Source organism: Leucopleurus acutus (assembly GCF_964270905.1).
Source record: "Leucopleurus acutus genome assembly, chromosome: 7".
NCBI classification, from domain to species: domain Eukaryota; kingdom Metazoa; phylum Chordata; class Mammalia; order Artiodactyla; family Delphinidae; genus Leucopleurus; species Leucopleurus acutus.
In genome coordinates this window covers 99,938,515-99,953,002 of record NC_139150.1, presented here as the reverse complement: position 1 = coordinate 99,953,002, position 14,488 = coordinate 99,938,515, and the positions used below count along the sequence as shown (strand labels likewise).

The 14,488-nt window shown below is 60.1% G+C and overlaps 1 protein-coding gene across 2 annotated transcripts; it reads right to left on the bottom strand.

Moving 5' to 3' along the window:
• Window positions 1-9,187: 9,187 nt before the first annotated feature.
• FGF17 (fibroblast growth factor 17) lies at window positions 9,188-14,186 on the bottom strand (the record flags this gene model as incomplete). Of its 2 annotated transcripts, none has more annotated exons than XM_082842682.1 (5): window positions 9,188-9,481; window positions 10,482-10,588; window positions 10,830-11,007; window positions 13,944-13,980; window positions 14,152-14,186. In XM_082842682.1, the coding sequence occupies 5 exons, from the start codon at window positions 14,184-14,186 to the stop codon at window positions 9,188-9,190; spliced, it is 651 nt and encodes a 216-aa protein (XP_082698808.1). The 2 variants fall into 2 exon arrangements, with proteins under 2 accessions (XP_082698808.1, XP_082698809.1); XM_082842683.1 differs by having other exon boundaries at window positions 10,830-10,974.
• Window positions 14,187-14,488: the final 302 nt, after the last annotated feature.

The window sequence follows — 14,488 nt, the reverse complement described above, 5'->3', positions numbered from 1 at the left end:
AGAGGACCATTAACTGGGCATCATGACGAAGCAGAATCGGAAGCAGACTCTTGGCCAGCCGCTGGCCTTTTTCCCTTTCCCACACCCACCCCCAACCCTGCAACACACGCTCACACACACAGCCCCTCCAGCCTCCAAAACAGCCAGAGTTTGAGTCAGGGGGAAGGGGCTCTACTGATAACAGAGGGGTGACAACACCCGCTTTCCCCAAGCACCTCTATCTCCCACTCATCACCTACCAGCACCACAGAGGCCTCTGGGGTCCCTGCCTCCCTGGGGTGCTAAAGCGCATAGATGGTGAGGGGCAGGGGTGTGGGCTAGATGCCAGAATTGGTTACCCAAGGATTAACCCTCTCCTGGGGAGCACAGAATGGGAGGATTCGAGAAACCAGGTGCTCAGCACAAGAGACCGGGTTGGCCCTTGGGTAACTCAAATCCCCCGGGGACAGAGCACAGTGGTGGTGAGTGGGAAGGACCCCAATCTCTCTCCAAGGCGGGGTCTTCAAGAGAAGTTCTCACCAGGTGATGTCCAGGTCCCAGCACTGAACTACAGGAATGTCTCTGGGAAAACCTCCAGGACTCCAGGCCCCTGTCATTGGCCTTTTCGTTCCCTCTGGGCTTAGAGCAGAGCCTGGTTCATTTGTGACCCCCGGGAGCAGGGGAGGGAGCCCGGCCAGCTGACCCTGGCCCCAGCACGGCCTCCTCTCCACCTCTGTGCAGACTTGCCTACCTAGGCAGCCCTTACTGTTGCCCTGGTTACCGCTGCCCACAGCTGGTCAGCTGATGGTATCAGCTGTCGTTGGGGAAATCTAGAATCTGGGGAGGGGGCTCTGGGGTGTCTGAATGGAAAAACCACAGCGGGGAGGGTCTTGAGAGGACAGGTGAAGGTGTGCCCTGGGACCTCTTTCTCAAAGAGACGAGGACGGGTAGGGACAGGAAGGGGGGGATGTGTCTGGGTTAGTGGGAGACAGAGAAGAATGAATCCTGAAGGATGGGCTCCAGAAAGAAAGGAGAAATGAAAAAGGCAGGTAGCGGAGTGGCTGAGGAAGGGTGGAAAGAATCTGGGCTCAGCTGCTGCATGTACGGCAGAGGCGGGAGAGGGGCCCGTGGAAAGGTACCAGAAAGCCTGGGAGTGGGAGAGAAACACAGGATCCATCGACCCATGAAAAAAAGGCCAGGAGATGATGCAGGAGGAGGTGCACTTTTGATGTGGCAGGAGCGGGCCACAGCCTTAGCAGAGGGGAACCAGGCCTTTCTGGACAACCAGCCCGGCCTCTCAGCTTTCTGCCCCTTCAACCCCACCCTTATTGCCCTGTCCCCACCCTAGTGCTGCACAGCCTCCCTCCCCCTCTCCAGGAGACCAAGTGCCAGGTAGCCCTTTAGGATTCCTGATTTTTCCCCACTATCTCGGTTCCTTCCCTGTTTTCATGCGCCACCCACCCCCCAAGACCCCATTCCAGGATATTTGCCTTCCGGTGCAAGGGTCCCCAGAGGCAGGGCTGGAATGAGCGGTTGCCAGGAAGGACAGCTGTGGACAGGGGCCTGGAATGAGGTGGCTCAGGAGGAATGGGTGGGAGTCGCTGGGCTGGGAGGAGGGGGGCATTCCTCAGGGAAACGAGCTCTCTGGATAGAGTGGGGAAGCCTAGGGGAGAGGGCAGGGGGAGGGGGAAGGGAGGGGGTCTGCGGTACCTTCAAGGGCCTGGGGCGTGGGGCTCGGCAGCTTCCTCGGTGACATACACCTCCATCCCTCAGCGCATCTCCTCTCCGCCTCCCGTTGCCAAGACAACCTGCCGGCTCAGCCGAGGAGGCAGCCGCGGCAGGGAGGGGGGAGGAGGCGGCTGTAGCTCCTACTGCCTCTTCTTCAGCAATGGAGGGAGGGGGCCTCGGTGCCGGGGTGGGGGTGGGGGAGCTTCAGGAACCGGGGCTCCCACTGAGCCCCCCCAACTCTCCCGTTCCCTCTCCTTCCGTAACGCTCTGGGATTGGCTCCTGGGGCGGCCTAAGGAGAACCTTAATTCAGGGCCAGATAGCAGGCCGGTCTTGGGAAGCACTGGGCCACGTCCCCCATTCCAGAAAGCTCAGCGTGGAGCTGGGAAGAGCGATAGGAACAAGGGAGGGATGGCTTATGTTGAAGGGTCGGAGGGTGGTTTCTGGCAGGAAGGAGAGGCCCCGGGTGTGGCTAGGGCGGGCATGTGGGCCATGGGCTGAGAAGGTCAGAGCCTGGGACAGCACTCTTCCAGTCCCGCAAGGCCCATTCCCACTGCCCCTCTCTCCATAGGCATGTCCCTCCAGGGGCGGGAGAGCACCTTGGGCAGAATAGTCCCCCTCAAGCCAGCCCTGGAACCAAGGGGACTGCAGAGTTAGGGCTCCCTCTGTCGACCTGAGGCTTGGTAGCTGTCAAGGTCATTCCTTGCTGAGGGATCCTGATGTGTGGGGGGGTGGGGGTGGGGGAGGGGGTTGGGAGGGACGTCGGAGGGCACAGCCAGGCCAGAAGACCCTTCCCTCGCCTGCCAGGCTCTGCCTCCCCCTCATCTTTGGCCTCGCCCTATGAGGAGGCTTACTCTGCCTCTAGCCCCCTCCTCCTGGGAAGACCCCAGACTCTTCAAGGCCAGCTGAACGGTCGGTCTTCCCCCACTGCTTGCCTGCCACCCCAATAGGCTGGGAGGACAGGGGAGGCACAAGCTTCCCCCCAGAAGCAGGCAACACTGAATACCAGGTGCCTGTGAGCCCAGGCCCCGGGGTGGGCTTCCTGGGCACGGCTTGGCCGCACCCAACCCAGCAGGCGGCTAACAGCACAAGCTACCTTTAGGCTCAGGAGCGCCTTCACGCTCGAGGATGGGCACGTGCGTCCACAGCAGGGGGCTGGGGCTCCTGCCCCTCTCAGGCGGGTGGTCCCAGGCCCAGGATGCCTAGTTCTTGGCTCTTTTCCCCAGCAAGGTCACCGCTGCCAGATGTCCTGACCAGACGCTGGCCCTGCTGCCTGTCCCCTCCCCAGGGGCTGTGCGTAGATTTCTCTGTCCTCTCTCCGTCTCACTCCATTGCCCCTGCCCCGCCCCCTGCACCGACCTGCCCGGGGAGGTCTAAACATTAACTCCTGGAGAGGCTGACTGGGCACCCGTGCACCTAAGAAGGGACAGTGACAGAGAACTGGGCCAGCAGAACAAAAGAAAGGACGAGGGCCTCCAAGTGACCCTTTCCCATCAGTCTGGATGACACGTCCCCCACCTCCGATCACTGGACTGTCTGACTCCTGGACCCCAGAGCCTCAGCCCCAGCAGCTGCACCAGACCAGCCTCTCCCCTGAACCCCAACCCCACAATCGCGTCTGGTCACTCCCCTTCTTGAAGGCCCTCACTGTCTCCTCCTGTCACAGCAGAGACCCAGCTCTCCATAACGTGGCCCAATCCTTTCCTGCCACTTCTGGCTGCAAACTTTCAGTGCTAGCCAAGCCGATCGACTGCTCACCCTCCCACTCCCACAACAGACCTCACATTTTCCTGCCTTGAAGCCCTTCTTCCCATTCTGTTTTCACTCTCAATATTGCCCCCTGGTGGGTCTTCTTTGCTGACGGAAATCCTGCTCCTATCTTCAAGGTCAAGCAAACCCCAGCCCTTCCCAGTGCCCCTGCCCCACGTACATCCCAGAACCCGCCGTGCCTGGCTGAGGAGTGGAGAACATCCCACTCGAGGTGTTAAAAGACAGGTGAGAGGGCTTCCCTGGTGGCGCAGTGGTTAAGAATCCGCCTGCCAATGTAGGGGACACGGGTTCGAGCCCTGGTCCAGGAAGATCCCACGTGCTACGGAGCAATTAAGCCCGTGCACCATGACTGCTGAGCCTGCGCTCTAGAGCCTGCGTGCCACAACTACTGAGCCCGCGTGCCGCAACGACTGAAGCCCGAGGGCTTAGAGGACATGCTCCGCAACAAGAGAAGCCACCGCAATGAGAAGCCTGCGTGCGCACCGTAACGAAGAGTAGCCCCTGCTCGCCGCAACTAGAGAAAGCCCGCACGCAGCAACGAAGACCCCATGCAGCCAAAAAAAACCCAAAACAAAACAGAGACAGGCGAGAATCTGGACTGTGATCATGGATGAGTTAACATCTCTCCATCTGAGCCTGCCCACACACAACATGGGAACAATCTCACCCCGCAAAATGAGGGGCTCCATGTGAGCACACCTTGCACACTGCCTGGCACATCTCTGGAGCTCAGTACACAGCAGTGTCCTTATTTTCTCCCCTTTCACTCTTTGGGGATGTACCAAATGCTGCTTTGCTATCTTAGGGGTAAGAGACAGATTTCCAAAAGTCCTCAAAAGAACTGCCTTTTTATGGGTTGATCCCCCCCCAATTAAATTTCAAGTGTCTTGAGAGCTTGACAGGGGATGACACACTATCTTGTCCATCTTTTTTTATTAACTGAAGGGCTAGCACGTCGTCATACATTGTAGGGAATACACAAATATTTGGATTCACTGCTTAGGACCCCTCCTGCCCAAGTCCTCCTAAGGATGGAGCTTGGAGGAAGCATTCTGGCTTCTCATCCTACCTCTACCTTCAGGGACCACAGGGTGCTGGGCCAATGGCCAACGACTTCTTTCTGGGTCTTCAGTTGGGTTATTTCCTCAAGAAATACTTATTCTGTGTAACGTACTGTGCTGGGTACTATGGGGGAGGCAAAGACTGCCTAGTTCTACATCTGAGGCCTTTGCTGTCCAGCGGAACCATGACACGAGCATAGGTAAGTACAGTTCTGGACGAGCTGTGATATGTGCCTTAAGGCCAGGGCAAGTCAATGGCCGGAGGGGCTGGGGGCAGCAGAGATGGCCACTGCCCCTGGGAGAGTGAGGGGCGTCTGTAGAGCCGAGGACATGGCTGTGGTCTGGACGTGCCAGCATTCTGGAGAAGGGCATGCAAGGCAGTGGGAAACTCATGAGCAAAGATGGGCCCTACTAGAGAATGGACTTGAGGATATGGGGAGGGGGAAGGGTAAGCTGGGACAAAGCGAGAGAGAGTCATGGACATATACACACTACCAAACGTAAGGTAGATAGCTAGTGGGAAGCAGCTGCATAGCACAGGGACATCAGCTCGGTGCTTTGTGACCGCCTGGAGGGGTGGGATAGGGAGGGTGGGAGGGAGGGAGACGCAAGAGGGAAGAGATATGGGGACATATGTATATGTATAACTGATTCACTTTGTTATAAAGCAGAAACTAACACACCATTGTAAAGCAATTATACTCCAATAAAGATGTAAAAAAAAAAAAAAAAGATGGGCCCAGCAGGAATTCCCTGGTGGTCCAGTGGTTAGGACTCCGCGCTTCCACTGCAGGGGGCAGGGGTTTGATCCCTGGTTGGGGAACTAAGATCCCACAAGCTGCGTGGTGTGGCCAGAAAAAAAAAAAAAAAAGATGGGCCCAGAGTGTCTTTTGGACTGCAAGCGTTGCAGTTTTTTTTTTCTTTCTTTCTTTTTTTTGCAGTATGCGGCCTCTCGCTGTTGTGGCCTCTCCCGTTGCGGAGCACAGGCTCTGGACGCACAGGCCTAGCGGCCATGGCTCACAGGCTCAGGCATGTGGGATCCTCCTGGACTGGGGCACAAACCCGTGTCCCCTGCATCGGACCCCTGCATCGGCAGGCGGACTCCCAACCACTGCGCCACCAGGGAAGCCCCAATGGTTGCAGTTTTGCCAGCGTTCTTGAGGGGAGCTGGAGGCACAGGGCTAGCGGGGTCCTTGGCAGGACTGGGCAGGGGTTTGAAAGCCATGCTGAGTCTGTTAGTGATGGTGTGACTCGGGCAGAGCTGTGGTAAGGTAAGGTGAGCTGAACAAACTACGTGATGTGCTGAGGGGTGTGTGTGTGTGTGTGTGTGTGTGTGTGTGTGTGTCAGGAGGGAGAAAGACCGCTGAGAGAGCTACCGCATTCATTGAGACAGATCCCCGTGAGGTCCGGCCATGGTGCAGGGTTCCAGAGTTTGGAGGAGAAAGCAGTCGTGTGAAAGGGGGTGACAGCTGACATGCTGGTTTGCTCAGGGAGAGGAGAGAGTGACAGATCTCGGGGCATGTTTCTGTGAAGAGGGGCCAGGAAAGAGAAGAGTCCGCGAGCCAGAGAGAAGGAAGAAAGGACCGCCTAGGGCAGGTGAGGGAGGAAAGAGCTTCAAGGACAGGTGGTCCTCGTAGCTGTCCAGGGCTGTGAGGCTGAGGCTGGGTGACTGGGAAGTCACAGCCAGCGGAGTCTGAGGGACAGGGTTGACTAGAGAGACGTGGCGAGGGCTAAAATGTGAATGGATTCCCGCCCCCTGCCACCGCCCCGACTTCCTGCTTCGGCTCCCCTCCGCCTCATCTGGCCGTTTGGAGGACAGGACAGAGAAGCCAGGATCTATATGTAGGCTATTCTTAGCCAGAGTTCTTGGTAATCCCAAACAGGCATAGGATTTGAGGCACGCTGCTGCCGCCGCCGCCGCCCTCCCCCGTCACACCCTCCCTGAAACGGATGTGTTCAACTCACCCTGTCTTCCTGCACTGTGTCCATCCCTACCCGCCCACCTCCTTGGAGCTTTAGGGCGCCCAGAAGCAACCAGGGTTGCTGTAGCCATCAGAGGTCCACGGGAAGCCTCCTTCCTGCCACACACACAGATACTTTAAATCCCGCCCCCCCATCCCATTATTAGAGACCCATTCCTTTGCCTTCTTCCTTTTAGCATCTTCGAAATCACCACCAGGTAGGAGAGAATGAGCTGAAGAGACTTCCCCAGAGCATGAAAAGGCACCCTGGCTATGGAGCCTGGAGGCACCAACAGCTGGGGGACCCAAGCGGGCGTCAGAACTGCCGGGCTCCGGCTGGGGTTGGGGCAAGGGCCCCGTCTGAGATAGCACAGGCCTCCAGAGCGGCCTTCCTCTCTCACCCTTCCCCGTCCTCCGTCCCTCCCTGCCAGGTCTCACCTCAGAAAGCAAGAAAGGAAACAGTGAGGGCTTTCTGGAGCCGTCCCCCAGAGGCCTGTCTGTGCTGGGGAGGTCAGAGAGAGGGAGGGAGGGGCCGGAGAAAGGCGGAGAAGAAAGGGGAGGCGAGACAAAGGGCCCCATCCACCTTTGAAGCTGTCTCTAACCCGAGCCGGTGGGGGGGGGGGTGGGCCTGAGCTTTAAAGAATGTCTCAAATTCCTGCGGAAATCGGAGGGCTTGTAAGAGCTCCCCCTCCCCGGCACACCTCCTTCCCAGCCCCCCAAGTCCAGTCCTCCACACCTGGGGGCCCCGACCCTTTGTCCTCAGGTAATTGCTGGGCGTTGCCCCTGCGTGGAAAATCCCATTGAACTCGCCAGTTATCAGCTGTGGCTCCAGACCACCCTCCCTACACTCTCCCCACCTCCCCCGAAAACGACCCCCAACACGTTTCCCGCAGTCTTCAGCAGGATTAAGGCTCTTTGTGACTGGGGGGGAGAGGAAAAAGCAACCTGGTGAAAAGTGATTACGACAAGCCGGAGGGAGAATGGCCTGGGGCCTGGGGACCTCCCTCTTGGCTGCCGCTGTCTAAATTGCCTCGAGTTGGGGGTGTCAGCCTTGGCTCCGGTCCTCACCCAGGGAGAGGTGAGTGACCCCCCCGCGCCCCCCAACTTGGACTACGCGCCACTCGCCTCCCCTTTTGACTAAACCAGCCCCCCCCCCCCACAGCTTCCCATTCTTTCTTCATTTTTTAGGCCACTGTTGGGAGAAATGGGAAGAGATGTCGTTCATCCTCCTTCTTCTCTCTCCAAAATCCCCCTCCCCAACATTTTCTCAGAAAGAGGAGGGAGGGGAAACTGAGGCTGGGGGTCCGTCCGCAGAAGAGCGGGCTCAGTGAGGTGTTCCCCGTGAAGAGCAGAGGAGGGGCGCTGCTAGGAAGGGCCTCCCCAATGGACAAAATTAAAAACCGTGGCAAAGGAGGAAAGAGGCGGGTTTTATGGCCTCTTAGTTCCACTCCCCGAATGCACACCTGGAGCCGTCCGGAAAGCCCCCCAGAGGAGCTCTGGGCGGGGAGGGGGAGGGGGAGGGAATTGGATTGCCCCTCCCCCCCGCCCGCGCCCACACCCCGGGCCGCCGCCTCTAATCGCCTTGTCCCCCCAGGTGTGGCCCCCGCCCCGCCCCCCCGCGGGGACCTGGGCGCACTGTACGCGGTCTCGCCCTCCCTCCGCTTCCGCCCGTCCGCGCCTCCTCCCCCACCCGACCTCCTCACCGGAAAAAAGTAATCTGGCTCCCGGCGAGGAGGCTGCAGCGCCCGCGGCTGCCCGGCCAGCGGCCCCGGCCCCGGCCCCGGCCCCGGAGGCTCGGACCGGCCCCAGGATTGGGGTTTCTGCGCCCCAGCAGGTAGCACGGGACGCGCGGTGCCAGCCAGGAAACCTGAGCCCGCGGAGGAGGGGCGCGCCCCGGGCCGCCAGCCTCCCGCGGGGCGGAGGTGCGGGCCTGCCGGGCCATCCCTTGCCGCTGCTCCTGCCCCCTTGTCCCCTGCCCCTGCGGGTACGTGCGGGGCCCGGCCTGGCCTCCACCTGCCGCGCCACCCCCGGGCCTGCGCGCCGGCCTCCTCTTCTCTCGGAGGAGCAAGTCTGTCCCCAGTTCAGCTTTGCAGTTGTTTCCCCCACCCCCCCCACCCCGCTTCAGATAACCCGTTTGCAGGAAAATGGTTTTATTCCGGGGCTGGGAGTTGGGGGAGAGGGTGCAGGCCTGGGTAGTGGAATGTGAAGAATGGCCAGCCCTCTTTTTTTTTTTTCTCCCTCTTTTTTTTCCTGAAACCAAAACAAAAGTCCTTTCCTACAGTCTGGCCAGGAGGAATTTGGAGGCTGGGGGGCAGACTGAGGGAGACAGGGGCAGCAGAGTTCGAGGAGAGCCACCTCCAGACCGTGTCTGCAGAGCCTTGAATCCGCTGACTTTGCCCACTTGGTTCAGGGGAGCCTGACCTCGGGTTATTCTACCTTCCCCTTCTGGGGGGCCTGCCCCGCCCCCAGGGGGCCACGCCAGGGTGGGGCCCTGAGGAGCCAGCCCTGGTTAGTGGCAGTCCTCCGCCTTTCCGGTGGGGGGGTCTCTGATGCTCGGTGGTCCTCAGCATCCTCCTTGGGGGCTCTGGCTCCCCTGCCTCCACCCCAGCCCTGTCTTTGGATTAGGAAGGGAAGGGGATGGGAAGGCCCATGAGTGAAGGGCGGCTGCCCCCCCCCGGGGGTGTCCCTGACTATGTCAGGGGCTGTGGCCTCCGAGTGCGCTTGGTCCGGCGGGTGGGGGCTGAGCCCACAAACTCGAACTGCTTCTGCCTCTCGGCATGGTTGGGGAAGGGCAGCTGGCCCTGGTAGAGGCGCTTGATGAAGTGAGCCTCTCGCTGGTTCTGGCGGCTGCGGGAGGCCTGGCGGGGCCGGCCCTGCCGCGTGAAGGCCATGAACCAGCCCTCGTGCCGTGCGTTCTGGAAGGCTGTGTAGTTGTTCTCCAGCACGATCTCTGTGAACACGCAGTCTTTGCTCTTCCCGCTGGGCTGCAGGGGAAGGAAGGGGAGTTTGTCCGCCTACCCTGGCTGGCTAGTCTGCCTTATGGACCTATGTTGTAGGACCGAGGAGGGAGCGACAGGGGCTGTGAGCCCAAGAATTCCTGCCCGGTGAGACGGGCACCCTTGTTGGAGAGGCAAAGGAGGGGGCAAGGAACAAGATTTGTTGGAGTCAGATCTGAACTTAAATACAGCCTTGTCATTTGGAGGTTGTACACATTGAGCAAGGTATTTAGCCAGGCTGAGCCTCCGTTTACCCAGCTGTTTCATAAAGATCAAGGTAACTGTGCAGTTCAGTGCATACCTAGTGGGCACTCGTATATAGGAGAACGTTCCTTGGTCTGCGTGAATGGTGTTGCTGGGTGGAGGGGAGGGACGCGACAGTCTGATGGAAAGAAGGGGAAAACGTCTGCAGAACACCAACTGTGTAAAGAGCCAGGCAGCCGCCCATCTGGCTCTATAGATAATCTTCACACCGTGCCCATTTTACAGATGAGAAGCCTGAGACTTGACAAAACTAAGCCAATATTTGAAAACAGCCAGAATCAGAAGCCAGGCTTGGCGGATGCCGAAGGAAGTGGAATTCGCCCTGCACAGCAACTCTGGACCCACCACTGTAGAGAGTGTAACTAGTGGTTACGCTAGTAGGCAGTTAGCACGAATCTTGTTACTTGGAGCCCAGGACCCCACTGACCTGAGGGGGCGTGGCTTCTGGCCTCTCAACCTTGATCAGCTCTTAGCCCTCGACACAGAGGCTGTGACATGATGTAGGTGCTAAAATTCTTCCTCATTGTTGCTGGGAAAGTACCTCATACCTCAGAGCCAAGGATTCTTATGGATCAGCCAGTGTCCTCAGAGGGCTTCTAGACCCACAGGGACCCGAGAGACCAGAGAGAGGCCGAGTGGTGGGGTGAGAGCAGGAGGAGTCAGAGCCCTGGGTGGGGCCCTGCATGCCGGATTCGTTCATGACTCCCTGCCCTCCGGGCCTCACCTTCCCGATGAGCTTGCCCCTCTTGTTCATACAGATGTATTTCTCGCTCTCAGCTCCCTTGATGCGCACTCGACTTCCGAAGGTGTCTGTCTCCACTATGAGCTTGGCTGGGGGGGGGGGGCGGGGGAGAAAGACCTCTGTCCCTCGGGGCTGCTGGCCCAGGGGTGTGCAGGGAACCCCTCCCTACCAGCCTGCCCTCTGAATTTGGGTGGGGGGGCCCTCGGGGCCTCTCCTCCTAGAGGCTTCTCCCTGCTCTCCCCCTGCAGCCTCCACCCTGACCCGTCTGGGGATGGACCAGCCAAGGCTGGGTAGGGGTGTGGGTGGCCTCCGGGGAGGGCTGGGCCTCACCAAACTTGTTGCCGTCCTCAGCGGTGGCGGAGATGCGACGCCCAGTGACCTGCACGTGCTTGCCGCTGGTCCGGCTGTAGAGCTGGTACTCGCGGATCTGCCGCCGGCTCAGCTGGTCGGTCATGGCACCCTGGTCCCTCACGTACTGGTTAAAATTAGGAGACGGGTGATTCTCCCCCTTTGCGGTTACCAAGGGAAAAATAGTGTCAATTTGCTTTGGGTGACACCACCGCAGGTCCATCCAGGGGAGGGGTGCGGAGGCGAGTGTGGTGGGGCAGGTCATTTGGCCTGAGAAGGTGAGGTGCAGGGGGCATCTGGCCATGACCTTCCCAGGCCAGCGTGTGAGCCAGTCATTGTGACTTGGCTCTTCGTCTGCCCTGGAGCACAGGACTGGTAGCTGCCCAGCTCTGGGGACACTTGGTGATACAGCTCAGGCCTGGAATCACGACTCTGGGAGCTGCAAGGAACATTCAAGCTGCTGGTGTCTAATCCCCATGGTCTAGGGAGGAAGTGCACAGGACCGCACAGCTGATTAGTGACAGACGCCTGTCCCACCTCTAGGACGGAAGCTTGTCGCCTCTCCAAAACTCCAGGGGCTTGGCGCTGTTAGCCAGGGTGACCAGATGTCTCCCCAGTCCTCCGCGCTGGCCTCAAAGGAGCCCACGCCCAGCACATGCACACACACATGTGTGCACACTCACGCACACACATACGTGCACACACAGCAGCTGGTCTGTTAGCGTCACTGGAGACCTTTTTGGGGGCTCTCAGACCCTTCTCTGTAGGCTCCTGCAGGGCCCCTGGAAGCATTTCTTTATAGCACTAACGAAGGACTCCTGAGCTCACGCCCGTCTTCCCTGCCGCTCCCCCTGGGTGCTCAGGGCCCTCAGAGAAGCCAGTGCCCCTTCCAGCGTTCCTCCCCCTCTAGCTGAGTGCGGTGGCGGCGGTGGTGAGAGGTGCCCTCAGTGGTGGCCCAGTGGCTGCCCTGTGAGGCCACCTGCATGTGCCACAGCGTAACAGAGGCTCGTGGCCAGCCGGGGTGATGCTACCGCCCGCTGCTTCCAGGGGAGTGGAGAGGGGACGTTTCCACCCGCACAGGATACAAAGCCAGGACGAGTACCTCCTCCGGGCCTGGTGTCTCCTTACCCATCTGCAGTGCTGAGTAGGAGAGAAACAGACCACTTCCTGCCCTCTCTCTCCAGCAAGGTGCAAACCGGGATGACGTTTCCCAGCCGCTGGTGACAGCCTCAGCTCTAGCACTAAAAAGTTTCTCCACCTGGATCCTGCTGGCCTGTGCTGGGACAGCCTTTCCCTGCCCCAGATCCCTAAGTCCGCCGTTATCCCAGGCCCAATCGCAACCATCCGGACAGAGCTAGACCCAGACCAGCATCTGTGAGGGGGCTCTCTCTCCTGGAGGGAGGGGTGGGAAGTATCATCTTTGAGGAGCGGGGAGGTGAGGGAGCAGCTCCAGGCTGTCATTCAGCGGAACCTGCTCAGGGTTAACCCTTCCCGGGTGTCTCTGCCCAGGTCCGACCCCGGCTCATCCACAGCCTGGATTCCCAGCCTATGAGGGCAGGGTCTGCCCACCCCACATCCCGCCCTGGGAAAACCTGAGGCCAGCATTTTGGGTGGGGGACCTGCCTCCCTGCCAGGGGGTGGGGTCCGGCCTGTCCCCAGCTCCCCCGAGCCTCCTGGCCCAGGTTCAGGCCCTCCGCCCCTCTTGGCGGGCAGCCTCCTTCTGGCTGTCTGTTCCAGGTCGGGAGCAGAGAGGGCCCCCCCGAAGCCCCCTCCTCTACTCGTCCCCCTTCAAGCCCTGCACAAAAGCAGTCCCACGCCCCCCCAGCCCACAGCCCACAAGTCGCTCTCCCCGCGGGACCTTGCTTGTCCCTTTCATGTTCCCGCTGCAGGGGGACCTCCCCTTCCACTGCCGCAGACAGCTGCTTGTCAGACGGCCCCTCAAGCATGGCTGCGGTCCGGCCTGCTGGCCCCCCCTCCGAGGGGGGGCGAGGGGGCACTTCAAGGGGGAAAGGACAGCTTTGCCACCTTCCCCGGGTCCTGAATGGGGCCTCAGCCAGGCCATAAACGCCGGCCCGCCGCACCATTGTGCTAATTCCCCCTCCAGAACAGGTTGGGCCCACCCCCAGACCCCTCCCGGCCAGGCTGGGGGCTTTCTTCTTGCTCTCCCTGGATGTGTGAAGCAAAAGGCCTGGAACGGGGGCTAGAGCAAAAGGGGGAAGGAAAGGGGGGGTTGTCTCTCCCTCTCTCCCTCCCACCCCCCCACTGCTTCAAAGGCAGCCCCTTTCCCTCTCCCAGAGAAAAGGCATTTACCTTCAAAAAAAGTCCCCACTGGATATGAAGAGAAGCGGGCCTCTGGCCTGGGAAAGCCAAGGGATCTCTCCCCAGAGCGGTTCTGGACCAGTGCATTTTAATAGCTGCACTTTTATGGAGGATCACAAAAAGGGACCGAGCCTCACATAGGGGGCTGAGGCTGGGGCGGGGGGGCGGGCGCTGACTTGGGGTGGGGGGTGTGGAGAAGCAAACCCTGAATCTCATCCCATACAAACCTCTTCGGGCTTGACCTCATTGCCCTGTAGGTAAGGAGTCGCCCACCCTGGCTGGGCATTCTGACTGCCCACGCGATCACCCAGGACCGTGACCCACAGGACCTCCGTGTTGGTGGGAGCAGGGTGGTGAGCGGAACAGACAGGTGGTTTTGCGTGGAAACCTGTCCTTTCAGGTACTCGCAAGTACAAGCCTCACCTGAGCCATCACCTCCGCCCTCTTCCGACCACTCCCGGGCTCCATCCCTCAGGCTTGGCTGCCCCATGCGCTTAGCCTTGGGGGGAACACAGTGTGGAGGGATGGAGGGAGCAGAAGAGACCCCAGGGCAACACGGGAGGGGTGTCAGAAGGAGGGCTGAAATAAAAACTTCCATCAATCCCCCAATCTGCTGTGGCCCCTTCTCTTACCCCATCCCACCGCCCCCCCAAACCTCAGAGTCTTCTGGACTCAGGGAGAGGCCAGGATCTGCCTCTGTCCACGGAAAGGAGACTGACCGCCCCCATCGGTAGTGTGGGAGAAACGGGGAAAAGCTAGTGGGGGGCGCCCGCCTACCTGAGTTTGACAGCAGAGAATCAGCAGCTGCAGGCACCTGTGTGGGAGACGAGGCGGGCCTGGGTGTGGGTGCCAGCAGCCAGCCCCGGGGCGCAACAGGCACCCACCCCTGCCCCACGCGGTCCGTGTGCGAGTCCCAGGAAGACTGGGTCTGCCCCCGAGGCTGGAAATGGCAACAAGACGGCAGTCCGAGAGGTAGTGCACTTACAGCGTGAGGTTGGGCAGCAGGCGGGCGGCTCCCATCGCCGGAGAGATTTCTTGGGGCCGTTGCCCTCCTGCCCCCAGAGTCAGGAGCAGATGTGGGCAGTCCCTGGGGGCAGAGTCCCAGAGAAGCCAAGGTCTCTCCAAGCCACAGGTTTTCAGTGGGGAGAGGAGAGAGACGGGAGGAGGAGGAGAGAGGAGAGAAGGGAGGAGGGCGAGGGGGGAGGAGGGCGTAATTGGGAGACTGAGGTGTGAGGAGTCCACCTTCCTGGCCAGTGAGACTGCAAAGCAGCTGCTGGCGGGGGTCGGTGGAGGGTGCTGTCAGCCTCTCTCTGGGATACCCC